The sequence below is a fragment of the Muscardinus avellanarius genome, assembly GCF_963383645.1.
Source record: "Muscardinus avellanarius genome assembly, chromosome: 3".
NCBI classification, from domain to species: domain Eukaryota; kingdom Metazoa; phylum Chordata; class Mammalia; order Rodentia; family Gliridae; genus Muscardinus; species Muscardinus avellanarius.
The window spans coordinates 44155103-44182987 of NC_137788.1; the positions used below are offsets into that span (position 1 = coordinate 44155103).

General features: G+C 37.5%; 1 protein-coding gene across 7 annotated transcripts in view; it reads left to right on the top strand.

Moving 5' to 3' along the window:
- The window catches only part of OSBPL9 (oxysterol binding protein like 9), a gene marked incomplete at its 5' end in the record, with an annotated part of 159392 nt that overhangs the window by 106328 nt on the left and 25179 nt on the right, over positions 1-27885 (top strand). For 5 of the 7 annotated variants that reach the window (XM_080691784.1, XM_080691779.1, XM_080691780.1 and 2 more), the window contains 8 exons: positions 1988-2083; positions 3546-3593; positions 5225-5254; positions 6372-6422; positions 16498-16536; positions 20512-20602; positions 21651-21755; positions 26416-26575. In XM_080691784.1, the coding sequence (XP_080547910.1) occupies positions 1988-2083; positions 3546-3593; positions 5225-5254; positions 6372-6422; positions 16498-16536; positions 20512-20602; positions 21651-21755; positions 26416-26575 (620 nt within the window). The remainder of the gene's footprint in view (positions 1-1987; positions 2084-3545; positions 3594-5224; positions 5255-6371; positions 6423-16497; positions 16537-20511; positions 20603-21650; positions 21756-26415; positions 26576-27885) is intronic. The other 2 variants (XM_080691785.1, XM_080691782.1) reach the window with 1 other exon arrangement.

A 27885-nucleotide genomic window follows, 5' to 3' on the forward strand; every position in this document is an offset into this window, starting at 1 on the left:
ATAGTGATAATTCTAAGTGGCTTCAGAAAACGGAAGAGTTTTAAAGAACCCCCTCAACCGCCACTTAGATGCTTCACCTCTTACTCACTTAATGTGCTCTGACTTTTTAAGATATTTAGCAAGTAAAATGGATTTAGCTCATATTAACTGGGTCTTGGTAGCCCAATCATTGATAATTATGTTGTAGTGCTCTGTAAAAACAAAAACAAAATCAAGCATTCCTTCTATTTTTTTCTGTGATATAGTAACATAGGAAGAAATTACTATAGTATCTAAAAAATGTGGTATATTTATCCTTTTCTGAAATTTTATTATCATACTCTACATATTAATGGTTTCAAATGGGAAGTTCTTTGGGTTATCTTTACAAATTAAGACACTTAACCACAATTTTATAAGCATATCTGGACTGTACATACATTGTTCATTATGATTTTTCTTAACTTTGCTTTTAATATATAGTTTTGCCTTTGGAAGAGGTTTTTCTTCAAGAACTTTTATGAATGCAAACAAAAATGTAGGCAGATTTATCACCTTTTAATTTGAAAAAGAAAAAAAAAAGATGAGTTTTTCCATGGTCTTAGCAGGATTTAATTTTTAATGTTTTGGTTCAGAATTTGAATTTTAGATTGAGAACAACAACATTAGCAATAGTAATGATTGGTAATGTTAGTGATTGTTGACTTAGGTAGATGGAATAGCTGCCACACTAATAATAGGTGGAAGAGGATACTTGTTTTGGGGAGATAAGGCAGAAGTTTAGAGAGCCGTGGAATTTTGTAAGTGCCTGAGCCGGAATTAGAAACCAGGTTTGCCAACCCATTGTTGTTTTCCTATGACCTTTACATCTCAGTTTAGTGTTTTCTGATAACAGATGTGAATACTTTAATAATTGTAAAGTGTTATATAGGCAAAGATGAGGTGTAGCCAAAATACAAAATAAGTTTGGGCCTCACTTTACTAAGACAGGGAATGTGAAAGTGAATAAGGTGCTCTGGCCAAAGGCAGGGAAGATATGACAAGGTTAAGTTTGAGGTGGGTATATTGAACTACTTGTATTCCACCCATTGAATAGTTTTGTGGTCGGCTTAGGATTCTGACCGTGGTAGCTCTTTATCCTTATACCCCTGCTTAACTGCACGACTGTTGGCGTGCGGGTTTGGCAAGCTAGCAGTCTAGTTTTCTCTGGCTTTGTCTTTATGCCTAGGATTGATTTGAGTTTTTTCAAAATAATATTAAAATATAATGCCAGGCTGTCATGAAACTTAAATTATAGGCAAGAAGTATAGATAGGGTGTGCTAATACTGGATTTTTAAACTGAGAAGTAAGTGGGTCCTCTAAATAAATAAACATTTCCACCATGGCCAGAGTGTAGTGTTTATGCCAAGGGTGAAAGTGAGCAGGGAACTTGACTAGGACCAAAGTTTGATCACATTCACTTAGAAAGGGGCATGTTAGGACAGGTTAGAATTGTGAGGTTCTTTCTTTTCTTTTTTAATAATGGAGAAAGAAGGAAAAACTTCCAAGCTGCTAGAGTGGGAGAACTCCCCAGTGAGAATATGAAGTTAAGATTGAGGGGAATGATGAGATTAACTGAACACAAAATCGGGGAAGATGGGTAATTGAGGTGATAGTTATGTTTCTCTATGTAAATTACTCTAGTAGTGAGTGGGAATCAGTTATGGAAGCTTGGGAGGTTGGAGGGGGGAGATGACAGTCCTGATTCTGACGAGCAGGCTAAGTCCTGGTTGAGCAGTAGCATGTGGATTTGATAAGAGTAACACTGGCTTGAGGCCGATGAGGGAGACTGGTGCACCACTATTCTTGGAGAAATTTAGGTAACTTATATAGACCTATTATTTGTATAAAAGTACTGTTTTGGTTTAAAAATTGAAATGTCTTCATCTATGAAGGGTGAAATATTTTGTATGCATTAAACATTGCTTGGGTACCACTAGATTTATTGCAAATTTTATTTTTCTTTAGGGTTTGGATTCAGGATTTGTTCCTAGTGTCCAAGACTTTGACAAGAAACTTACAGAAGCAGATGCCTACTTACAAATCTTGATAGAACAATTAAAGGTATGGCATTAGTTTACATACTAAATTGATATAAAGAAGTAAATGAGCCTGATTTTGAGTAAAAATAATTTCTTGATGCTAATTTATAGTCCTCATATTTTTTTTTTTTTCTTACAGTACTGGGGATGGGACCCAGGGGCATTCTACCTCTGAGCTACACCCCTAGCCCTTTGTTTTATTCTTTATTTTGAAACAATAAAGAATCTCACTGAGTTGTAAAGGGCCTCACTAAGTAGCTGAGGCTGTCCGCGAATTGTGATCCTCCTGCCTCAGCCTCCCAAATGCTGGGATTACAAGCATGTGCCACCACACCCAACTCCTATTTTATTTTTTACTTTGAAACAGAGTCTTGCTAAGTTTTGAAGGGCCTCACTGTGTAGCTGCGGCTGGCGAGAAACCTGCTATCCTTCTGTCTCAGCCTCCCAGGTACTGGGATTAAAAGTATGTGCCACCATGCCTGGCCTTACTAAGTAGCTGAAGCTGGCCGCAAACCGTGATCTTCCTGTCTCAGCTTCCCAAATGCTGGGATTTGTGATTACAAGTGTGTGCCACGACGCCTGGCTTCCTCATACGGTTCTTCAGCAAATTTTTTTTTTTTTTTTTGGTGGTACTAGAGATTTAATCCAGGGGCATTCTACTTCTGAGCTACACATCCAACTCTGTTTTATTCTTTATTTTATTCTTTATTTTGAAACATAGTCTCACTAAGTTGCAGGCCTCCCTGAGTTGCTGAGGCTGGCTTCAAACCTGAGATTCTCCTGTCTCAGCCTCCCAAGTACTGAGATTATACACATGGCCACCACATCTGTTTTAAGTGGCTCAATTTCTAAGACCATATTATTAAATTTTACCAGAGGAGAGAAAGGGAGATGGCCTGTCTACCTCCATTATCACTGCTAAAATAAATTGTATCATTCAGATTCTACTAAAGTTCCAACTAAAAGCAGAGGTCCAGCTGGGGGTGGTGGCACAGGCTTCTAATCTCAGTACTTGGGACTTGGGAGGCTGAGACAGGAGAAATGCAGCCTTGTGGCTAGTCTCAGTGACTTAGTGAGGCCCTCTGCAACTTAGTGAGAGCCTATTTCAAAATAAAGAATAAAACATAGGGCTGGGGTGTAGCTCAGAGGATAATGCTCTTGGGTTCAATCCCCAGTACCCACCCACCCCCCAAAAAAGTAGAGGTTCTAAGAAGAACAAGCAGTGTTGATAAACTTGGAAGAAAAAGCAGGAAAAAAAGTCTTTGAGTTGGTATTTGAAGTTTTTAAAAGGCATGTGTTTTTTATTTGTAATTCTGCTGAGTTTCACACTGTAGAATGTGACTTGATATAGTCCCTTGAAAAATCATATGCCATCATAAAAATAGATATATTAATCATTCATGGAAGAAACTTCTCTATGTTTACTAAATGTACACAGTCCACAACTAACTTGGTATTAAAATCATGTTTTCTTAATTCTATAGCTTTTTGATGACAAACTTCAAAACTGTAAAGATGATGAACAGAGAAAGGTAACTTTTATAACCACGGTTTTCATTAAAACTTTTGTTGAAGTAACAAGTACATTTGTATTTGACTGTTATAGTAGTATTGGCCTATTATAATCATATTACTGTCTGGACCTCAAGGGGAGTTTTCAGATCAATTTCTGTTATGGTTTTATAATTAAAAAGTAAATGTATAAAATTTACTAAAGTTCCCTTTTTGTAAGTACGACATTTCTAGGAGTAAGTTCTTTCCTCTCCATGTATGATTTTTTAAAGGTAGAAAGCTATTAAGTTTACATATGGTCACTTCAGATATTATTAAAGTAACAGGCAAGAATTTTCAGAATAAATAAGAAGCACCATGTGAGAAAAACAATGGTACTTTAATTACAGTTCTACTACTGCTCCTTCCCTCTTGGAGTTTTGCCATTTGCTATGTACTTTGTAATTTGTATATTGTTTTCTCTTTGCTAATTAACATTTTCCCACACTTTTTGGCTAGATATCTTTTATGGGTGCACATTATAATTATACATCTTAATGAGGTTCAAAGTGACATAAACATGCATGAACACAGCACCTGTGTTTCTTTTTCGATTCCACCCCACTCCCTCTCCATCCCCATACATAATATAAAAATTGGTATTGATAACTTCATGTATTAACATGAGATTAAACTATTTCATCAGATTTCTCTTTCACCTCCCCACCTTCTTCCCCCAAACCCCTTCCACTATTCTATTAATATCTCTGCTTATTTACCTAAAGTTTTCCCCTCACCCATTTCTCTAGCTTCCACATATTGAGTGAAAACATATGGCTTTTTGCTTTCTGTGACTGGTTAGTTTTTTTGTTTTTAGTACTGGGGATGGAACCCAAGGGCATTCTACCTCTGAGCTACACCCTCAGCCCCTATATTTTATTCTTTATTTTGAAACAGGATCCCACAGAGTTGCAAAGGAACTCACTAAGTACCTGGGGCTATCTATGAACCGGGATCCTCCTGTCTCAGCCTCCCGAATGCTGGGGTTAAAAGCTTGTGCCACTTCACCCGGCTTATTTTTATGTTTATTGGTGCATTGTAATTTCACATCATTATGTAGTCCAGATTGATGGGGACAAATATGCATAGAGAACTTGATGAGCTTTCTTTCACTCCCTTCCCCTTTCCTTTTAATTTTTTACTTCACAGCAGGTTCTTGCTAAAGTTGCTGAGGCTGGTCTCAATCCTGAGATCTTCAGTCCTAGCCTCCCAAGTACTGGGATGACAGGCATGCCTCACCATGTCTGACTCCCGTGTCATTTTTAAAACAATATGGGAAAGGTTAAGACAATTCTGAAAGAATGCATTTTAAAATCATGTAATGAAATCTGTAGAAAAAATAAAACTTGTTTTCAAGAAAGGAGTAAGAATGTTCATGCTACAAATACTGAATCACACGAACTTCGCTTAAGAGGGCCTAATCCATTAAATGGAGTTTTAAATTTAAACATTTGATTTAGATCGTCAAAAACATAACAAAGTACTTCTTTCCAACTTGCTTATACTCACTTAGAATAAAGAATAGATATGGTAAAATTCTTTAAATGTCTAATCATTAAAAAAAATTATCCTTTTGAGCTAATTATTTGTTTACATTTGCTGTTTTTCGCAGAAAATTGAAACTCTCAAAGAAACAACAAATGTAAGTTATGTGTTTGCTATGCACTGACTTTGAATTTGAGTGTGCTATAAATGTTATCTCTATTTTAAGCTCCTAATATTGATATATTTAAAGTTTTAATTTTCATGGATTTATAAGGGCATTTAAGAATTACATACAAATAATGAGATACAAAGAATTATCATACAAAGGGGTTTAAACTAATAAAATAATTCCTCTAATTGAAATTGACTTTGTGTACCATTTTATGCCTCTGGTCTTGTCTGCCTGAGATCCTTGGATAAAAGGTGTCATCCATGCACAAATACAGGTTGAGTGTCCTTATCCAAAATGCTCAGGATACAGAAGTATTTCTAGTTTGGAATAGTTTTGGACTTTGGAATGTGTGCACATATGTAATTATGAGATATCTTGGGGAGGGAACCCAAATCTAAACATAAAATCTATTTGTTTTATGTATACCTTACCTTGAAGGCAGTTTTTCTATATTTTTGACCGTGACCCAGCACATGAAGTCAGCTGTGGAATTTTTCACTGTGGCATGATTTCAGCATTCAAACACTTACAGATTTGGGATTTTCGATTTTGGATCAGAGATGCCAAACCTGTATATATTCTCTTATAATTAAAATATATTGTGATTTCATTTATCTAGTATATAAGCCTTCTGACATTATCTAATAGCCTACTAATTAGATTTGTATCTTGATAAAATATTTTTAAAACAGGCAAGATAGTACTTGAGATTTAGCAATATTTTGACAGGGTCCTTTATTCTCCATACTTCCACAAGTCTTAAGTCAAAGCCTTAGGAATTGACATTGGATTTGCTGCTGTTGATCAAAGCATTTGAAAGTTAATCATACATCGTTCTCTTTGAAGTGTTGAAGTCATTTAGACATTCAGTGTAAATAAACAATATTTTGGCATTCCTTAACAGATTGTAGAATTGCTAATGAGTCAACTTCATTGAACACTGGCAGCATATTAGACTCACTGGATATCCAGAAGAGGATGTTTGTTGTATAGTATAGACTTATCTCCTGTGCCTTTGAATTGACTTTTTATATTTTAAGTTTTAAATCATATGACTATTTCATTTGAGGTAACACCCTAAAGTCAGTGTTTTGTTTTATAGAGCATGGTAGAATCAATTAAACACTGCATTGTGTTGCTGCAAATTGCTAAAGTAAGTAAATTTTACTTTTGATTACCTTCATATCATGGACTTAAAAATTCTAATGGCAATTTTTTAATGACCACAAAACTCATTTCTGAAACCTTTCTGCAACTAACTAAATTGTGGTATTCCTAATGTTATTGAGTAGTTTCATTTGGATGTTACCTTATTTACATGTGTCTGTTTTCTGCTAATAATTTCTTTGGTGGTGGCTGAGAAGAAAGGGAGTATATTTGAATGACTCAATCTCTCCTTTCATTGTACCCATTACTACAGCTTGGAGCAAGCCCATCTTTTGCAAACTCTTTTATGCAAAAGTTTTTCTCAGAAAATAAGGAAATTAAATTTTAGCAATTTTTAAATTCATCATGAAGTATTTAATACATATATTTTAAAAATATACTTGATACAGGGTTTGGAGGATATCAAAGTGTATTAACAAAAACCACTAGTTTAATTGCGGTTCTTTATTCATAGAACAAAATGTATTTTGAATTATTGTGGGTTAAATTTTTCATGTTTATTTTCTCCTTTTTCTGAAAAAAAATTGGTATACTAAAATATATATTACCTAAAATTTTCAGAAAAATTTTACTGTTTTATTTTACTGTTTTAGAATAAGCATTATTTAGCTGGGCATGGTGGTGCACGCTTGTAATCCCAGTACTTGGGAGGCTGAGAAAAGAGGATCTCACATATTTGAAGCCAGCCTCAGCTATTTAGTGAGGCTCTCAGTAACTTAGTGAAACCCTGTTTCCAAATAAAATATAAAATATGTCTGGGAGTGTATACCAGAGGTAGAAGGCCCCTGGGTTCCATCCCTAGTACCCACAAAAGGAAAAAGAAAAAGAAAAGAAAAAATAAGAATAAGCATTATTAAAATATTTTTTCTCTTATTAATTCTATCTGACCATACATCTCTAACTAGCAGCTTAATGGGAATAGGTAGACAGCTTAGCAACCAGGTTGGAAATATTTGTGTGAATATTTAATCACTGGCCTATTTTACTTATGCAGTTGTATATATTTGTTTTCTGTTTGCCCAAATCATAGAAACTTTTTTTTAACCTATTATTGTTAGTGACACAAAAGCATAAGATACTCTGTATCAGAACTTAGGGCGTGTGTTCACTTGGATAGGCTCCACTACTGTGCCTGATTTCCTATAGATGTATCTAAACTTTCCATCTACTTTTGTAGATCAAGAGTATATTCTAAAGCCAGGTAGAAGGGAGGATGGGGTGGAGACATGAAAAGGGCTAAGGTTTTTGGTTTAATTTTCCTTGATTCTTAAATTACATGGGTGAATGGAGTTACCTGAAGCCTATATATAGCTAACTTGTAAACTATACCATACCTGGTGTGAATGAGTAGGTATCTTGGGGCATTCGTATTGTCTTCTCTGAAAGCTGGAGGAAGTAGAAGAGCCGACAGGGTATGGGGCAGTGTGATTGATCCTGAAAATCTTCAGGGCTTTAGATATCTGTACTGTAGGGCAGCCTGGCATTTTTAAGTAGTTCACCTTTTAGCCACTCATCTAGGATATTTTTGGTCTTCTGTATGTTTGAAATGTTAAGCAGTGCAAATCACTAAACTCTTTTCTAGAAATTTATGCAATTTCTTCTGTACATGTTACCTCTTTATTTTAGGCCAGCTTGATAGATCTACATATTTAAGGTCCATTAGAAGTAGTATCTTAGCTGGGCATGGTGGCGCACGCTTGTGATCTCAGTACTTGGGAGGCTGAGATAGGAGGATTGCAGGTTCAAGGACGGCCTTAGCAGGTAGTGAGACTGACTCATCAACCTACTGAGACACTGTTTCCAAATAAAAATAAAATACATCTGGGGATATAGTTCAGAGGTAGTATACCTCTGGGTTAAATCCCCAGTACTGTACACACACACACACACACACACACACACACACACACACACACACACACAGGAGGAACTTTGGCCAAGTAAGTGGAGTTTAGCTTTTTATTTAATTTCATAAGAAAATTTTATTGTAAGGCTTTTTATATATACAAATGTAACTCTCAAATTATGTTTGCACTGATATGAACTCGGTGTCTTCAAACTTAAGTTAAATGTAAGTGTGACCATATTACTTACCTCTAAAAATCCCCCAGTGCCTTCCCATCTTGTTTGCAATGAAATTGAACTGCTTTAGCATAACTTGGCCCATTTGAGTCCTCACTGCTCCCTCATCTTATCACCCTTGCTTAATCACACCATTTAGGAACATTTTTTTTTTTGGAACATTTAGGAACATATTTTCTTTTTCTCAGATAAGCCAGGCCTTTTTTTTTTTTTTTTTTTTTTCTGCTTTAGGGGTTTACTCAGATTTCTGCTGCATGGATTGTCTTTGGAAAGACCTTCCTTACTACTCTATCTGAAATAATCTCTAAACTGGGCATGGTGACACATGCCTGTAATCCTAGTATTTAAGAGGCTGAAATAGGAGGATCGCAGGTTGGAGGACAGCCTTAGCAATTAGTGAGACTCATCAGCCTAGCAAGACCCTGTTTCAAAAATAGAGCTGGCGTGTAGCTCAGAGGTAGACTGACCCTGGGTTCCACCTCCAGTACCATACAGAAAATAAAATAGAATAAAACAGTCAACTCTCACTAATTTCTTTTAATCATGGTCTTTTATCATTAACCAACTTAAGGTGATGTATTTGTATATTCACATATTTATTATCTACAAATACAAGGTCTAATCTCTATGAGGTCTTTGTTTTACCATTTTTACCATTCTGCTCAGATTGCCGTAGAAAACACTGTAAACCGAATGGTTTGATGAATGGAAATTTATCTTCAAGAAGGTTCAAGATTGGGGTTCTAGCCTTCCCAATTTCATGTTTTGGCCTAGAGATACCATGTTTCCACTGGCCTTCCTTGGTGTGTGCACACAGAGTGCTGGCTCTCTAAGCACACTAATCCTCTCCTATCTAGGACCCACCTTTATAACCTCATTTAACATTAATTGCATTTTTGAGGCCCAGGGCCCAAATATAGCCACTTTGGAGTCTGAACTTCAACATAGGAATTTGGAGGGTGGCACAAGTGTATCCTCAGTGCCTGCAATGGTTGCCCGACACACACACACACAAAAAAATCAATAACTCAGTGAGTGAGTGAGTGTGTGTGTGTGTGTGTGTGTGTGTGTGTGTGTGTGTGTGGTACTGGGGATGGAACCCAGATGCATTCTACCTCCGACTATACCCTCAGTCCTATATTTTTAATTCTTTATTTTGAAGTAGGGTCTCACTAAGTTGCAAAGGGCCTCAGTAAGTAGCTGAGGCTGTCTGCAAACTGTGATCCTCCTGTCTTAGCCTCACAGATGCTGAAATTACAAGTGTGAGGCACCACGCCCAGCTTTGAATGATTCTTTTGATGCTCAGTTTTTAATGGTTGCATGGTTTAGTATTTTAACTATATGTATTTTTTTATTTAGCCACCTCTACTGTGCCATGATGGTAATCTTTATAAATTGATACTTATAATCAGTTCACTAATCTGTGACTAAAATTCAAGGTTTTTTTGTACTAGAGATTGAAGCCAGGGGCATTCTACCTCTAAGCCACACTCCTAGCCACCTTTTTTATTTTTCATGTTTGAAACAGGGTCTCTAGGTTGCTGACAGTCTCACTAAGTTTCTTATTCTTTATTTTTATTTTTTTAATTTTTATTTATTTAGTGGTACTGGGGTTCCTGGAAGCCCTTCTACCTCCGGGCTACACTCCCAGACATATATAAATATATATATATATATGTATTTTTTTTTTTTTTTTTTGAAACAGGGTCTCTTAAACCAGCGCAGCTGGCTTGGAACCTGCATGATCCTCCTGTCTCCGCCTCCCAAGCCCGGGGATTACAAGCGTGCGCCACCACACCCGGCTCACTAAATTTCTGAGGCTGAGTTTGAACGTGATGTCCTCCTGTCTCAGCCTCACAAGCACTGGTATTACAAATGTTTGCCACCATGCCCGGTCAGCATTGTGTAATCTTAAGGAGCATGGCCTCTGAAGCAAGAATGGGCTTCAACCCAGCTCTGTCACCTGAGCAAGTTTCTGTGTGTGCTTTGTTTTGTATTCAATATAAAAAAGAGGTAATAGTAGTAACCATCTCTTACTGATAATGAGACTTAAATGAATTACTACTTGTAATTTTGTTAGTGCCAGGCATATAGTAAATCTCAAAAAAGTATTTATTAACCCCCCCCCCCCCTTGGGGCAGGGAGGTACTGGGGATTGAACCCAGGACATTCTACCTCTGAGCTACCCCCAAGCCATTTTTAATTTTCATTTTGAAATAGGGCCTCACTAAAAGTTGGTGAGGCTGACCTAGAACCTGCGATCATCTCAGCCTCCCTAGTACTGGGATTATAGGTGTTTGTCACTATGCCCGGCATATTTATTAACTTTTTTTTAAAGCCAGGCGTGGTGGCACAGATTCATAATCCCAGTACTTGGGAGGCTGAGACAGGAAGATCGTAGGTTTGCATCCAGCCTCAGCAACTTGTGATACCCTTCGCAACTTAGTGAGTTCAAAATAAAGAATAAAAAAGGGCCAAGGGTGTAGCTTGGATGTAGAATGCCTCTGGATTCAATCCCCAGTACCAGAAAAAAGGAAAAAAATTAGGAAGACTTTTTTGGGGTAGGGGTATGGGTAATGAACCCAGGGGCATTTGACCTCCAAGCTACACCCCCAGCCCTGTTTTTTATTCTTTATTTTGAAACAGGGTCTCACTGAGTTGCAAAGGGCTTCACTCTGTAGCTGAGGCTGTCAGCGAACCACGATCCTCTGGTCTAAGCCTCCCAAATGCTGGGATTACAAGCGTGAGCCACCACGCCCTGCTTAGGAAGACATACATTTTAAAGTGACACTCATATGTTGCTTAAAAAGGAATAACTTTCATCCAATAGTGATTAAAATATAAATTACTATATCATTTTTGAGGATTCTTATCCATTGGCAGGTTAATAAAATCTTGGAATTAGCCCCTTTGAGAGAGATAATGCTAAGACCTCAACAGTGGTAGAAGTCAGCTAATTTTATACTTTTGCTCTATGGAGCTGATACAAGTTCTGGCAGAAAGCTGATTTTCAGGGTTTTTTTTTTCCCTTCAAGTTTATAAATTTTCACTTTATTGATATTATCTTTTGAAGCAGATTTTTTAATTTTGAGAACATCTATCTAGTCTTATCTTTTATTGCTTGTGTCTTTATTGACATGTCTAAGAAAAAGTTGCCTCATCCAAAGATTTTGCTTCCATGTTTTTTTTTTCTTTTCTTTTCTTCTTTTTTTTTTTTGTGTGTGTGTGTTACTGGAGATAGAACCCAGGGGCATTCTACCTCCAAGCTACACCCCCAGCCCTATTTTTTATTCTTTATTTTGAAATAGGGTCTCACTGAGTTGCAAAGAACCTCACTAAGTAGTTGAGGCTGTGTGTGAACCATGATCTTCCTATCTCAGCTTCCCAAATGCTGGGCTTACAAGCGTGTGCCATCATGCCCGGCTTGCTTCTGTGTTTTATAATTTTAGTTCATACATTTTTTTTTTGTGTGTGTGTGTGTGGTACTGAGGTTCCTGGAAACTCTTCTACCTCCAGGCTATACGCCCAGACCTATTTTATACTTTTTATTTGAAAACAGGGTCTCCTAAGCCAGCACAGCTGGCTTCGAACCTGGGCGATCCTCCTGTCTCCGTCTCCCAGGCGTGGTGATTAAAAGCATGTGCCACCACGCCTGGCTAGTTCGTACATTTAAATCTTTGATCTACTTTATGTTATGAAGTAGTGATCCCAGTATATTATTTTTTGTTTTGCATATATATTGGCTATCCAGTCATCCCTGCCTCATGTTGAATCTCATAAAACTTGAATTAGAAAGTTCCTTTTCTCATCATATAAATAAAGTAGGTATTAGCCAGGCGTGGTAATGCACACTTGTAATCCCTGCGCTTAGGAGACTGAGACAGGAGGATCACCAAAGTTCAAAGCCAGCCTCAGCTACTTAGTGAGGCTCTCAGCAACTTAGTGAGACCCTGTTTCCAAGTAAAGTATAAAATAGGTTTGGGAGTATAGCCCAGAGGTAGAAGAGCCTCTGGGTTCCCCCCAAGTACCACATACACACAAACACACACACACACACACACACACACACACACACACACACAAAAAGATAAATAGAATGGGTATGAGTATATAATTAAGACAGCTTTCACAAGGTTACATTGCCTCATTGGAGAAGTGGGGATGTGTTTCGTGTTTTTAATGATACACATGGTTTAAAAATAGAGGAGTTTGTAGTTTTGGTCAGGAATCTTCCTGAATTACATGGTACTCGTATTTTCATGGGATTATGATTATTCCAGATCACTGGCATAGTGGTGTGTTCAAAGAGACTCACCAGTGTGTATAGAGATGAGAGGAAACCATAGAAAAGTGTGCTATCATTTAAGTGGAAAGTAACACTGGATTCTTTTTGTTTCATGAAAGTAATTTATATTGAATTTGGTGGAATCTCTGGTTCAGTAATACTTGAGATTTTGTTTTAGCTGTTAGAAGGCAGTTTGTACTTTCCTTACAAAAAGAAAAGATAGGAGAGAGGGAAAATGAATGGAAGCCATGTATACAATTTTTAGAGTTTATGATGAGAATTAGTCAGGCATTTAATAGTCTACAGGTTTGCCAGGCATGGTAGCTCCTGCTTATAATTCTAGTACTTGTGAAGCTGAGACCAGAGAATCTCAGGTTCAAGGCCAGTCTCAGCAACTTAATAAGCCCCTGTTTCAAAATTAAAAAAAAAAAAAACGAAACAGGGCTGAGGATGTAGCTCAGAGGTAGAATACCTCTGGGTTCAACCTCTAGTACCAAAGCAACAACAAAGAAATTAGGAGAGGGAATCTAAAAGTCAATTGATTTTTTCATCATCTGAGCAAGAAACCTTTTAAATGTTTTTCTTTATGTGTAATTCTCAGTAGTTTATTTTTAACTATATCTGTATTTGCAATTACTGAAATTATGGATATATAGATACATAGTTAACTTGTTTTGCAAATAAAATGGAAACTATCAGCTTGAATTATGTAGATACTAAAACACAGTTGCTCTCTGGGATATGTCAAGGATGTACACTGTGCCAAGGGTTCCTAAGACCTGTAGGTTTAGAATTTGGCTAGAAGGACACACAAGTAGGATTTATTACATCAAAAGCAGCAAAGAGAAAAGACACATAAAGAAAAATTGAGAAGAAACCAAGGTTGAGTCTTCTCCCAGGGTAATCATATAGGATGTGTTTAATTCCTCCTGCAACAGATCATAACAGCAGGTGTGAAACATCCACAGGGAAATTAGAGACCAGAGCCTGGGGTTTTTATTGGAGGCTTGTCACATAGGCTCTCTCTACCAGCACTAACACCATTCCAGACTGCAAGAAGAAAGTCAGGTATTTAGCATAAGCCATATTTATGCCTAAACAGCTTAGATACATTGAGCCACTCTCGCCAGTTATGATGGTGGGAACCTTCTTGAAACCTGAGTTCTTGGAGCCAAAGAGGCCAGCTTTACAGGCAGGCCTTGAAGGAGCCACCTCAGGCCTGCTGTGTTAGTTCTTTGCTTATTGCTCTTAAAAGGAATTATCCTAAGTGTTCACATTTCTGTTTCACCCTTGATGTGTAGATTTCTGAAGAAAAAAAAATTAAAAAACAACTTAGAGATCAGTGAGGTACAGCTTGGCCATTTTGTTTAAAACCAAAACCAACATTGTTTTTTATTAAAGCCTAAAGGTTCCAAATAGAATAGAGTCATAATCTTAAACATTTATTTAAATATATTATCTTCATAATACTAAGACTTGGACTTTTTTTCTAATAGTTTTATTTGCTGCTTTGAAGAATTGTTTTACAAAAAAAGAGTAAGAGAGGGAATCAGTGGCATTCATCCTAACACTTGTATACCTGGTTTCTATCTGTTTCATTCTCGAAAATGTAAAGTATTTAGCAGAAAAAGCCCAGGATACAGCTTATCATATTTCTGGTTTTATTTGAGTACTACATTTATATTATTATACACTTAAATGGGACAAGGGTTGTATTAATTTTTGAGCCAAATGCAGTGGTGCAGATTTGGAATCCCAGTACTTGGGAGGTTGAGACAGGAGGATGGTGGGGTCACAGCCAGCCTCAGCTACTAATTGAGGGCCTCTGCAACTTAGACCCTCTTTCAAAATAAAGAATAAAAAATAGGGCTGGAGATATAGCTTGGAGGTAGAATGCCCCTAGGTTCAATCCCTAGTACTTCAAAAAGAAAAAAAAAAAACTTTTAAGTCAGGTGTAGTGGTACACACCTATAATACCATCTACTCCAGAGTTTGAAGCCAACCTGGGCAACTTAATGAGATTCCTGTCTCAAAATTAAAAAAAAAGGGGGGGGGGCTGGGGTAATAGCTCAGTGGTAAAGTACTTGCCTAGCATGTGTGGTGCCCTGGGTTCAATCACCAATACTGCTTAAAAAAAAGAAAAAAAAAAAGACCATGCTTTATATCAAACTTTTTCATTTAAAAAAACTTTTCACATTATTTTTCAATTAATCTTCATAAAAACTAAGAGAAAATAGGTACCATTCTGAATGAACATGAGGTAATTCAAAAATTTTCTTAGCCAGGCGTGGTGGTGCACACTTATAATTCCAGTGCTTGGGAGGTGGAGACAGGAGGATCACGCTGGTTCGGAGCCAGCCTTGCTGGCTTAAGAGACCCTGTTTCCAAATAAAAATATAAAATAGGTCTGGGAGTGTAGCCTGGCAGTAGAAGGGTCCCATCCCCAGTACCACACACACAAAAAAAATCTTAGGTGACAGTATTCTAAAAATATATTAACCTTTCTATAATCATCTTAACTTTGATCATTTTTTTTTTTTTTTTGGTGGTACTGGGGTTCCTGGAAGCCCTCCTTCCTCCGGGCTACACTCCCAGACCTATTTTATATTTTTGAAACAGGGTCTCTTACGCCAGCACAGCTGGCTTCGAACCTGCGCGATCCTCCTACGCCAGCACGGCTGGCTTCGAACCTGCGCGATCCTCCTGTCTCCGCCTCCCAAGCGCGGGGATTACAAGCGTGCGCCACCACGCCCGGCAACTTTGATCATTTTAAAAAGTTTTTTTCTTTCAAATTTCTCTCTGGAAGTATACATACTCACTCAGGAATTCCTTTTCCATCTCTGAGGATGAGACAGTCCCCAAAGACCGCTCTTTCTCACTTGTGTATCCATGTTGGTCACAGAGCCTGTCAGGGGAGAGTAGGGAGGAGGATTGAACTCTTACATGCAATCAGAGGAACAAGGGTGTGTTGGCCACTTGCCACAACCTTTTTATCACTCTTCACGTACATCCTTGCAGAGAGACAAGGCAGAATAGCATCTTCATTAAGAGCACAAATTCTGGGACTGGACTACCTGTCTTGGGATCTTGACTTCTGTCTTAGTTTTCTCATCTGTCCAATGGGGATAGTAATAATACCTTTTTTTGTGGGGTGTTGGTGGAATAAGTGGATTAGTATACATAAGATATTTGCAAGCTAATATTAGCTGTTATGTCATATAGATACAGCAATTATGTTTATTGAAATAACATCTCTTTAGAAAACTATTAGTATAATTCTGAGGCCAGCAGTCAGAATGTGAAATTATGCAGTGGAAGTTTGGGAATTGTGGGAAGTTGGCACAATTTACTATAAAATTTAAACTCAAATATTGAGGATATTCAATCCTCGGTGTATCGACCTTTAATTATTGATATTAATATGGCTGCAGTTTAATAGGTTTCTTCCTCGGTGAACTTAATTAAATTCTATGTAGGAAAATAATTGTCCTATTATTGGTGTTGATTGTTGTGTAGCCAGTGATAGAATTATGTTTGTCTTAGAATGTTCAAATAGAATTAAAATCTCAGTGGAGGCAGAGGTGTATGTAGTATTCTAACATTATTTATCTAGTAAACTTTCTTAGTAGAAAAAGTACACCAGGCATTACTTAAATTAAGAATGAAGTTAATATTTTTAACATTTTTCCTTAAGGACCAGAGTAATGCTGAGAAGCACGCAGATGGAATTATAGTAAGTTTAATCTAATCTTTTTGTTTCCCTTTACTTCTGCAGAGCATTATAACCAGTCATGTCAGGAGAAGTCTGAATTTCTACTCATTTTTCAACGCAAATTTCTTTTTTCACCTACTCACTGCTTTTGTTAACTCTTGCAATTTTCCTTGAGCTCCTAAAGTTTGTCTCTTTCAACAATCAATCATTTGGAGGGGAAATGATAATCTTAAAATTTTTTCTAAGTATTTATTCCAAGTGAATCACTTTGCATGTGTTAACTTGAAGGGTTAATCATGGTATGAAAATTCAGCCTTTTTGTTTAAGTAAGGTATAACGCATCCTGCTATATTTCTTGTCAAACTTATTTTCTCAGAAAAGCAGATGGGGAGGGGCATGACATAGAAATATCTTAATTTACTTCACCAGGTTTTATAGATTCCTATTTTTATTATTAGATTTTCTGTATTGTGTTGACTGCTATTGTAATATACGTCATTCTTGTTGGAATAAGTTACAACATAAATCCTTTCACTTACAGCTATTCTTTTAACTTCCTTCTTAGATTTCTACCCTTCATATTCAACTTCCCCTTTAAAAATAAAGAAGAAAACTTATTTGTATTTTCAGCTGGAAATAAAAGTTAGGTTTGAAAATTTATAGTTTGAGCTACACTGGCTTTATGGTAACTGAGTGACTTGAGACTATTATATGGTTGAGACTATTTTGAAGTAGGAGGCAGCCTCTTTTTTCCCCTAATTTTTTACAAGTGCCAGCTTGTCTGAGATTTGGGAACATTTCATTAAGTCTCATGATTATGCTTAGAAAGGATGAACATGTTAACTTTACATTTGGTTTAAAATGGAAAATAGAAGCTAAGTATCTGTGTTTGCTTATTTCTTAAAGCAAACAAAAGAAACATTTTTATAATGATTAATTAAATATATTGAATTTCTGTTTCTCTGTTGAAAGTATAAGCCATTATATATATATATATATTGCATGATACAAACACAATATATCTCTACCTCAGATATCATTGACAGTTGTGAGCTTCATGGAAAGGACTGTATGTTTTTGTTATCCAGCATTTCATGGTCTCCAATGACTATACCTAAGGAAACTTCTGTTGGCAGTTATTTCCATCTCTTCCTTCAAAGCCAAGTTAATTATGATTTTAAAATAGGATTTTATCTCTAAAGCACACAATGTACTTAAACATATCGAAGTCAATCACTAAGCCAAGCAAGGAAGGGAGGGACGGGGAGGGAATGGGGTGGTATTTGGGTAGGGGTTAAATCAGCGATGAGTACATGTTTGTACACACAAGTTTTTTACCCCAATAAGTTGTATGAATATAATGCACCAATAAAAAATAAAAAATAAAATAAAATAGGATTTTATAAAGCATACCAGACATGTTTGATCATCTGCAGTTAAGAGCATCTGCAAAGTCTGTACTCACAGGAAAGTTACACTTGTGGAAAACAAACATATTTGAATAATTTGCTCAGGAACTATATATAGCATTTTCCCCCTAAGAGTTTTTATTTTGAAGGAAAAAACTCATGGTGTAGTCCTTAGAACCAGAATGCTTGAGCTTACATAACAGCCCCACTTACTCTGACCTGAGGTAAATTACCTAACCTTTCTGAATCTAATTTCCTTATTAGTAAAGAAAACTGAAAGATTCCACCTCCACATGTTGCGAGGTGCACAGCAAACACATGGTATTCAGTAGATATTAGCCATATGGACTTGTAAGTGTGTAGTTTATGATGTACTGTTTTGTATGAATTACATTAACATCCAAACAGATTAGGGCTGAGAATTATTTGTTTGGACTTCTCAAGCTCTCTGCTCATTCATTTTTCTTTCCTCTCCTCTCCTCTCCTCTCTTCTCCTCTCCTCTCCCCTCCCCTCCCCTCCCCTCCCCTCCCCTCCCCTCCCCTCCCCTCCCCTCCCCTCCCCTCCCTCCCTCCCTCCCTCTCTCTCTCTCTCTCTCTCTCTCTCTCTCTCTCTCTCTCTTTCTCTTTCTTTCTTTTTTTGTTTTTAAGTATGGCATAGGCCGAGCATGGTAGTGCATGCTTGTAATCCCGGTACTTGGTAGGCTGAGACAGGAGAATCGCAGGTTCATGGCCAGCCTCAGCTACTTAGTGAAGCCCCCCACAACTTAGCAAAACCCTGTTTCAAAATAAAGAATTAAAAAAAAAATAGGGCTGGGGGTGTAACTCAAGAGATAGAATGCCCCTGGGTTCAATCCCCAGTACTTCCCCTCCAAAAAGTAAAAGTATGGTGTAGAATGTAATTTCACATATTTTGGCCTGAAATTGATTGAACAAGTACTTACTGTCAAGAAGTGTAGAATAGTAATTTTTCTATCATAAACAAAAAAGGTTGAGTACTTTTAAAGACAAGATCATAATAAGTTTAGTTACAGATTGAATTAATCTTTTATGATTTATAGGTTGTGGCACTTCCATTCTATAAAGTAGAATGGGAGCTCCTGGGCAGTGTCAGAACAGTGGATTTTGTAAAGTGGGAACAAGAAAAGAAAATTAAACACTAGAAAAATTGATTGGTTAACATCAAGTTACTTTTCTTATAACCTGGATTAAAGCTGAGAGGACTTTGTTATTACACTGACTCAGGTAGATCGGAGACTCCTGTGGTCAGGAAAAGCCGATCAGTTTTGAGATTCACCTGCTTCCTTAAAGTTTCATTTTGATTACATGGCATTTAGCACAAGTGACTCCATTTTGGTTTGGTCTCATTTGATGGGGCCTAGAGCAGAGCCCAGTCCCAAACTGACTTCATGTGATTTTTGTTTAATGACGCAAAAAAGCCCCCAAAAAACTTAAAGGTGCTTTACTTGGCTAGCAAGCCTAATATTGGAACATTTCATCTGAAAGGATTAAATCGAAAAGATAGCTAGTCCCTGATTCCAGAGTTATTTTTTTGGTCTGTTCAATGGGAGAAATGAGAGGCGATATATTCTGATTCCTCTGGAGCAAAGTATTAGTGGTGAAATTTTGCCTTTTATAAAGTACTTGGAGTCCTTTAGAGAAAAACACTATGTAACAGGGAGTTTAAGAATGCTCCAAGACTTGTTGAGGCACTTGTTCTGTTATTATGACTTGGTCCAGATCTGAAAGTTAAGTTGCTAAGTAATAACCAATACTTGACGATTCTAAGGAATTAAAATTCCATATCTCTGTTTAAATGACAATGCTACAAAAACTTTGCCATTTAATATACTTTTCAGGATCATTCATTAGCAAAGACCTTGGTATAAAACCCACCCAATGTTCCCCCATTAAAAAAAATCAGTAAGTTATGGAAACTTGTTTTGCCAAGAATAATTTCTTGGCTTAAAAAGAACCCTATATTTTGTTCCACTTAAAATTATAACTACATGTTTTAGGGTTTTCTTTTTCCTTTTCCTCCTAAGTTCCTGGGAGAGAAAGCCTTCTTTCCCATATCCAGTGAAGGTACATCTTTGCCTTGAGTGACCTGTACAACTGGACATCTGTACTGTTTGATGCCCAGTGGTGGAATAGCAGTGGTCTCGGATGGAAAGATGAGATCCTAGTGGTACAAGCTCATTAACTAATGATGGGTACAATATTTATTAACACCGAAACCATATTTTTGGTAAATTAATTTCTGAAGCACTAAATTGAATTGAGGTTATCATTTTGGCTTCTTGAAATCCTCCCAAAACATTTTACAACTCCTACCAAGTTTTTCCTTTTAGCTTTACCTTTCCACATGACAGTGATTCATTTATTTTCCTTCCTTACCATGCTTTGATAGACACTCAAAATTCTGTATAGAAAACATATTTCCTCTTTGCATTTTGACCAGCTGATATATATAGCTACAGCTGCCTTCAGGATTTTGCTCTCAGGAATGTGAGCGTTTTGCTCGCTTGGGTGGGTCAGTAGAAGAAGGATATTTAATTAAAAGTAACTATATTGTGTTTCTTTATCTCAGAGTACTATTAATCCTGTAGATGCAATATATCAACCTAGTCCTTTGGAACCCGTGATCAGCACAATGCCTTCCCAGACTGTCTTACCTCCAGGTATAGTATTTGGAAAAATATTTCACATATTCATTGATGAGAAAGAAAAAAACTTAATGTGAATGGTCATTTTGGTAATACTGAGCTTTTTCTGTTTTTTTTTAAATAAATAAAATCACAAAAAATAATATAGTTGGAAATGACCTGAAAAAAACATGGAAGTAATTTGACATTAGGGCTTTTGATATATAATGAAAGCAGTTTTTGATTTTTGGAGTTGGAAGGCAATGTAGTTGCTTAGACTTGGGTTGTTGGTAGGACAGAACTTATTGACTCAGAATTCAGGGCAGTCCAGAAAGCTTTAGTTTACTTTTATCTACTTAAGGGTAATTTAGGAATATTTGATTTTTGGATAGTCTTTATAGTGGAACAATATAAATGTTTTATTTAGAGTGGGTTTAAGATAATGAGAAAGGGAAAAATGAAATTCATGGGGCCTCCTGATCAAATGACATCTATTTTTAAGCACAGAGCAAGAAATACTATTTTTTAAAACTTCAAAAAAAAAAAAAGCTTAGGCCCATCACTGATTCTGTTTGCTTTTTGTTGCATCCAACATTTCTGTGTTCTCAGTGATGACATAATAAAAACAGAAGCTATACTGTGTAAAAGGGGAAGATCTTGTTTAAAATACTTACTCAATACATGAAATCTTTTTATGCGTTCTTGCTCCTTATGATAATGAGCTTACTAGCTCTTAGGAGGCTAAGAAAAACAGATACTGTGCCCTATTTCCAATTTTATGTAGCTCGAGGCTCAGAAACATGTTATTGTCAGAAGTATTTATTGGTTTTACAGAGCAGTTGTACTGGGGTATTGGCCTATCATGGCCGGTCTCTTGATAACCCTGCCTGGTGTCTTAGTATACTTGAAGCACATTATCATTGAGTTTAAGAGACTAGGAGGTCAGAAAAAAGGAATAGCATAAAATTCAATGAAATTCTATTTCAGAAGTTTCTGATCTTTAGGTTTTGAATCCCAAACAGTTGCAGTCAGTAGAGTGTATGTTTGGCTCCTTCTCTAACTCATTCCACATATTCAAATCTAGAACCTGCTCAGTTGTGTAAGTCAGAGCAGCGTCCATCTTCCCTCCCCGTTGGACCTGTATTAGCTACCTTGGGACATCATCAGACTCCAACACCAAATAGTACAGGTATATATATCTGTGTAACCTTTCCTTCTCATAACTCTCCTTTAACATTAAAACTTGTATATGACTACTGGTAGGGAACAGGTTTTAAAGGAATATGTTATGTGCTTCTGTTGGAGACAGCTTAGTTTCATTAGTACAGTTTCATACATGAAGTGGTTAATTTTGTGAACTGGGAGCTTTAGTAAGGGATTGTAATTCAAATAAAATATGCAGGGTTTTGTTTGTAAACCTTAAGAATTACTGGGGGAATTCATGTTGAAAATATTTTAAAAATGTACTCTAGTAAGACCTGGATACTTTCTTACTGTAAAACTAGCAGACAGTACAAATGCATAGACAGGGAAAGTGCAAAGTCCTCAACCCCTCATCCCCGCAGTCATTTGCATATGTTGGCACAAATACAGTAATTTTATTATTGCTTCTGAGTGTTTTTTTTTTCCCCAGTACTGAGGATGGAACCTAGAGGCATTCTATCCTCAAGCTAGACCCTAGCCCAATTATTTATTTATTTATTTATTTTGTGGTACTGAGGATGGAACCCAGGGGCATTGTGCCTCCGAGCTGCACCCTCAGCCCTATTTTTTCAGTCGTGTGTGGGGGGGGGGGTACTAAAGGTGGAACCCAGGGACTTTCTACCTCTGGGCTATACTCCCAGACCTATTTTATACTTTATTTGGAAACAGGGTCTCACTAAGTTGCTGAGGGTCTAAGTGGCTGAGGCTGGCTTCAAACCTGTGCAATCCTCCTATCTCAGCCTCCCAAGCTCTGGGATTACAAGTGTGCACCACCATGCCCGGCTAGTCTTTTTATTTTTGAAACTGGGTCTCACTGAGATGCTGAGACTACAAGTGTGTGTCACTACACCCCGCTCTATTCTTTATTTTTGAAACAGCATCTCACTGAGTTGCGGAGGGCCTCAGTGTAGCTGAGGCTGGCCATGAACTTGTGATCCTTCTGTCTCAGCCTCCCAAGTACTGGGATTACAAGTGTGTGCCACCACACCCGGCTGTTGGCTTCTGTTTTAACCAAATAAGGTCACATGTTTCTGCCACTGGCAAGAGCTTTCTGTGTTCATGTATTAGGTTGTTCTTTTTTCAGCTGCCTGGTCAGGTGTTACCTGTTTTCCAATGATGGAAATGTTTCTTGTAGGAAACATTTATCGGTCCTTCACATATTTGTCAATATGTGCAGGAAAAGGACCTTTCATTTAAATTTGCAATTAATTCATTTAGATTTTTTCTCAAATTTATAGAGACACTATCAATGTTAGGTTTTATATGTATTTCTTATTTTAAAACTTATATTTATATTATTCTGCCTGTAGAACTAAACTCAGGGAAGCACCTAGAGCTTTTTTTTTTTTTTTTTTTCAGTACTTGGGGGTGGAACCCAAGGGCATTCAACCTCACAACTACACCCCTAACCCTATGTTTTTTATTCTTTACTTTTGAAACAGGATCTCACTAAGTTGTGGACAGCCTCACTAAGTAGCTGAGGCTGGTCATGAACCTGGAATCCTCCTATCTCAGCCTCCCAAGTACTTGTTTTATAAGCGAGCACCACCACAACCGGCTCAGTGCTTTTAGACCCTGTTAAATCAGAGCTATTCTTCAGGAAGTGGAAGTCAGCCCCCTTCTTCCTCCACAGACTTGATAGGACTTTTACTGTATAGTAATGAAAAATTACCATGTGGCTTTAGCCCATTTAAATTTTGTAATTAGTGAAGGCACTGAGATTTGTTACTTGAAACATACTTGAAGTATGTTGTAACTTACTCATCTTAAAAGGTAGTACCTGGCTGGGAGTGGTGGCACACACCTGTAATACCAGTGCTTGGGAGGCTGAGAGAGGATCACATATTTGAGGGCATCCTTGCAAACAGCAAGAATCTCAGCAACCTAGCAAGTGCATTTCAAAATAAAAAATAAAAAAGGGCTGCAGGTATAACTCAGAGGTAGAATTGCCCCTGGATTTAATCACCAGTACCCACACACACAAAAGGTGATAACCTGTATTTTTTGCTTGTGTACTTTATAAAATAGGATTGTGAAGCAGCAATGTGGTTACTATTTGAAAATATGAAGCCAGGCATGGTGAAGCACTCTTGTAATCCCAGTACCTGGGAGGCTGAGACAGGAGGATTGCACAGGTTTGAAAGCCAGCTACTCAGCTATTTAGTGAGGTATCAATGTAATGAGGCTCTGTTTCCAAATTAAATATAAAAATAGATCTGGGAGTATAACCTGGAGGTAGAAAGCCCCTGGGTTATACCCCAGTATCACTCCCTCCCCCAAAAAAAAGAAAATATGTAAAACTAAGCTGAGCACAGTGGTGCACAGCTGTAATCCCAGTACTTGGGAGGCTGAGACGGGAGGATTGGAGACTTGAGACCAGTGTGCAATAACTTAGTGAGGTGCTGTTTCAAAATAAAAACTCAGAGCCGGGCGTGGTGGCGCACACTTGTAATCCCTGCGCTTGGGAGGCTGAGACAAGAGGATCGTGCATGTTCAAAGCCAGCCTCAGCTACTTAGTGAGGCTCTCGGAAACTTAGACCCTGTTTCCAAATAAAATATAAAATAGTCTAGGAGTGTAGTTCAGAGGTAGAAAAGCCTCTGGGTTCCATCCCCCATACCACCAAAAATAAAAAATAAAAACTCAGAGATAAGCTGGGTGTGGTGACACATGGTTTGTAATCCCAGTATTTAGGAGGCTGAGATAGGAGATTGGGGTTTGTGGACAGCCTCAGCTACGTAGTGAGGCCATCTGCATCTTTGTGAGACCTAGTTTCAAAATAAAGAATAAAAAAAATGGGGTTGGGGATTTGGCTTGGAGGTAAAATGGCCCTAGATTCCATCTCTAATACCCAAAACACCCAAAATAAAACAAAAAAAAAAAACCTGTAACAGAACCCCTCTGGGTTCAATCCCCAGTAACACGCACACACACATACACACACACACACACACACACACACACACACACACACACACACACGAAGAACTAGTTATTTGTTTTGAAAATATGGGGTGCTTTTTGTTGTATTAATTTTATTTTAAATAATTTTATGAAAAGTATTTCAGAAGAAGATAGTTCAAAACTCTCATCAGCATTTTAGAGGAGATGAATTTAAGAAATTTAAAAATTAAACTCCTGTGTGATTTCTGTCTTGAGTTTTCATCCTTATTCCTTTATCTTATCTTTCTTTTCTTTTTCTCACTAACATAAAGAAATAAAAGTGCAACTAAAAAAATCATGTGTTTGCTCTCATAAGAAGATCTCAGTTAACTACTGAACCAAAGATTTACGAAAAACCCAGGGGTAGTTCTGTATACATTTTTATTGTTGCTGTCTTCAGTTTCTTTCAGAATTGTGACCTTGGCTTTTGATTGCCAGCATTGCCTTAACTTTGGTCACTACCAAGCATCTATTATAAGTTGGCATAAATACCTGATATCCCTTAGATATGCAGTAAATGAACTGTTCTCAGTGTTCCCTTTGATACTTTATTTATTTATTTAGCACTGGGGATTGAACCCAGAGGCATTCTACCTCTGAGATATACCCCCAGCCCTCTTTATGTTTTATTTTGAAATAGGGTCTTGATAGGTTGCTAGAGACTTATTACACTACTGAGTACTTCAAACCTGTGATCCTCCTGTCTCCGTTTCCCAAGTGCTGGGATTACAGGCATGCACCACTATGCCCAATTTAGCTTTTGTTTTATTATTCAATTATGACCAGATCATCTCAAAGATTATATGGTAGTCATCTTTCTCTGGCCTCCATTAACTTCCATTTCTTTAGGCTGTTTAGTAGTACAAAGGTGTTCTTCCTGACTTTCCCTTTTCTTCATTCTTTACATAGTGGCCCTCTATGTTTCATCTCCACCTCTGAGCCCCAGGCACCCTACTTTGGCTTAGTGGAGGAAAGCCTATAGGTGGTGTGCGCTCAGGGTTTTTCCAGGAGTTTTACATTTTCCATGTGACTACTGTGAAAAATGAACTATATGATTATGATATTCCAAGTGCTTCTTTTAACATTCATGTCTTGATACTCTCTCTTTTGCGTATCCTATAGTATAAATAAGAGCCTTGGCTTCCCGTAGGTACTGATATTTATCATAGGACTTTCAGCCTCAATATTTATATAATCAAAAGAACTCCCTATCTAGCTAGGGGTAGGTGGCGCACGCTTTGAATCCCAGCATTTAGGAGGCTGAGATGTGAGGATCTCAGTTCACAGACAGCTTTAGCTACTTAGTGAGGCCCTTTGCAACTCAGAGAGACCCTGATTCAAAATAATAAAAATAAAAAAAAAAATTAGGGCTGGGGTGTGTAGCTTGGAGATAGAATGCCCCTGGGCTCCATCCTTAGTACCACCAAAAAAAAGAAAAGAAAAAAAGAGCTTCCTTTCAAATATTAAAAATACATTAATCTTAAATTATAGAATAGGGACATCGAGTTTTAGGAATTTATTTAAAAGTCTGTTTCCCCTTCCTGTAACATATGCCTTTTCATTGTTTAATTTAAATGTTGATTTTCTTTTCAAATAGTATAAAGACTTTTAACTTAACCAAACTCTTGGTCTTAGAAAGGTCTGTTTGGCCTCATCTCCCTAATTATCTACATTTTCCCCTAATTGAGAACTTGTTAACTTCTAGGCAGTGGGCATTCACCACCTAGTAGCAGTCTAACTTCTCCAAGCCATGTCAACTTGTCTCCAAATACAGTCCCAGAGTTCTCTTACTCTAGCAGTGAAGATGAATTCTATGATGCAGATGAATTCCATCAAAGTGGCTCATCCCCAAAGCGCTTAATAGAGTAAGTATGTGAATAAGTATGTATTTATGTGACTCTCCTGATTTTTAAAGGTACAACTCGGTTTTTAGACTGGCATTAATATGATCTTGCCTTATAAAGTCATGGAAAATTACTTTTAGTTGGCAGTTCTGTGAGAGTTTTGATTTTATTCAGGACTTCATCCACATGGAACAAATAGCACCAGCTGTGGTAATGTGCTGATAGTGTTAGTTCAATTCTGGACATTTCTGTAGGACCAGTATTAGGAGAAGAGACCATTAAGTGCATAAGCTATAAAGTATTATACAAATATAAGTTTGCTGTCACTTATGTACTGGAGTGGAGATATTCAACATGGATAAGTCAGGCTCTATATTTGGTGGGGGGATGATACAGAAGTTAAAATGACCATGGTCCTGCCCTCACATAATTTACAGTCTATTGGGAGAACAGACAGACATGTATAATCCATTGAGATACAAGATGCGGTCTCTTAGTCTGACAGCTTGAAACTGGTATCTTATTAATAGAAGTTTTTTTCTCACAGTCCTAGATTCTGGGAATCTCAAGATCAAGTGACTAGAAGATTTGATCTTGTGGAGGGCTTACTTTCTGGTTCAGAGATGGTGCCTTCTGGCTACATCCTCACATGGTGGGAGGGACACGTGGGCCTCTCATGAGAGGACTCTAATCCATTTATGAGGGTACCCCCTCATGACATAATTAGTGCCCAAAGAATGTGCCTCCCACTACTATCACATGGTGAATTAAAGTTCAACATATGCTGGGTGTGGTGGTACACATCTGTAATCCCTACACTTGGGAGGCCGAGACAGAGGGATCACAGGTTTGAGGACAGTGTCAGCAAGTAGTGACAATCATCAACCTAGTGAGGCCATTTCCAAATAAGAAATAAAGTTCGGCTGGGGGTGTAGTTTGAGGGTAGAATGCCTCTGGGTTCAATCCCCAGTACCACCAAAAAAAAAAGTTCAACATGTAAGCCAGGTAATTCAGCCATGTGCACCTATAATTCTACTTGGGAGGCTGAGACAGGATCATAGGTTCAAGGACAGCCTGCAACATAGTGAGACTCTCAACAATCTAAAGAGACCCTGTTTCAAAACAAAAAATAAAATGGGCTGAGGGTTTAGCTCGGACCTATAATGCCCGAGTTCAGTCCCCAGTACCACCAAGAATAAATAAATAACTCAGCATATGAATTCTGAGAGGACACAGATACTTAGACCAGAGCTTGTGGAAAGGATAAGTATAGAAAGTGTTGGGACATTTGAAGTGTCAGCAGGTCAGAGGATTCCCAGAGGAGGGAGAGA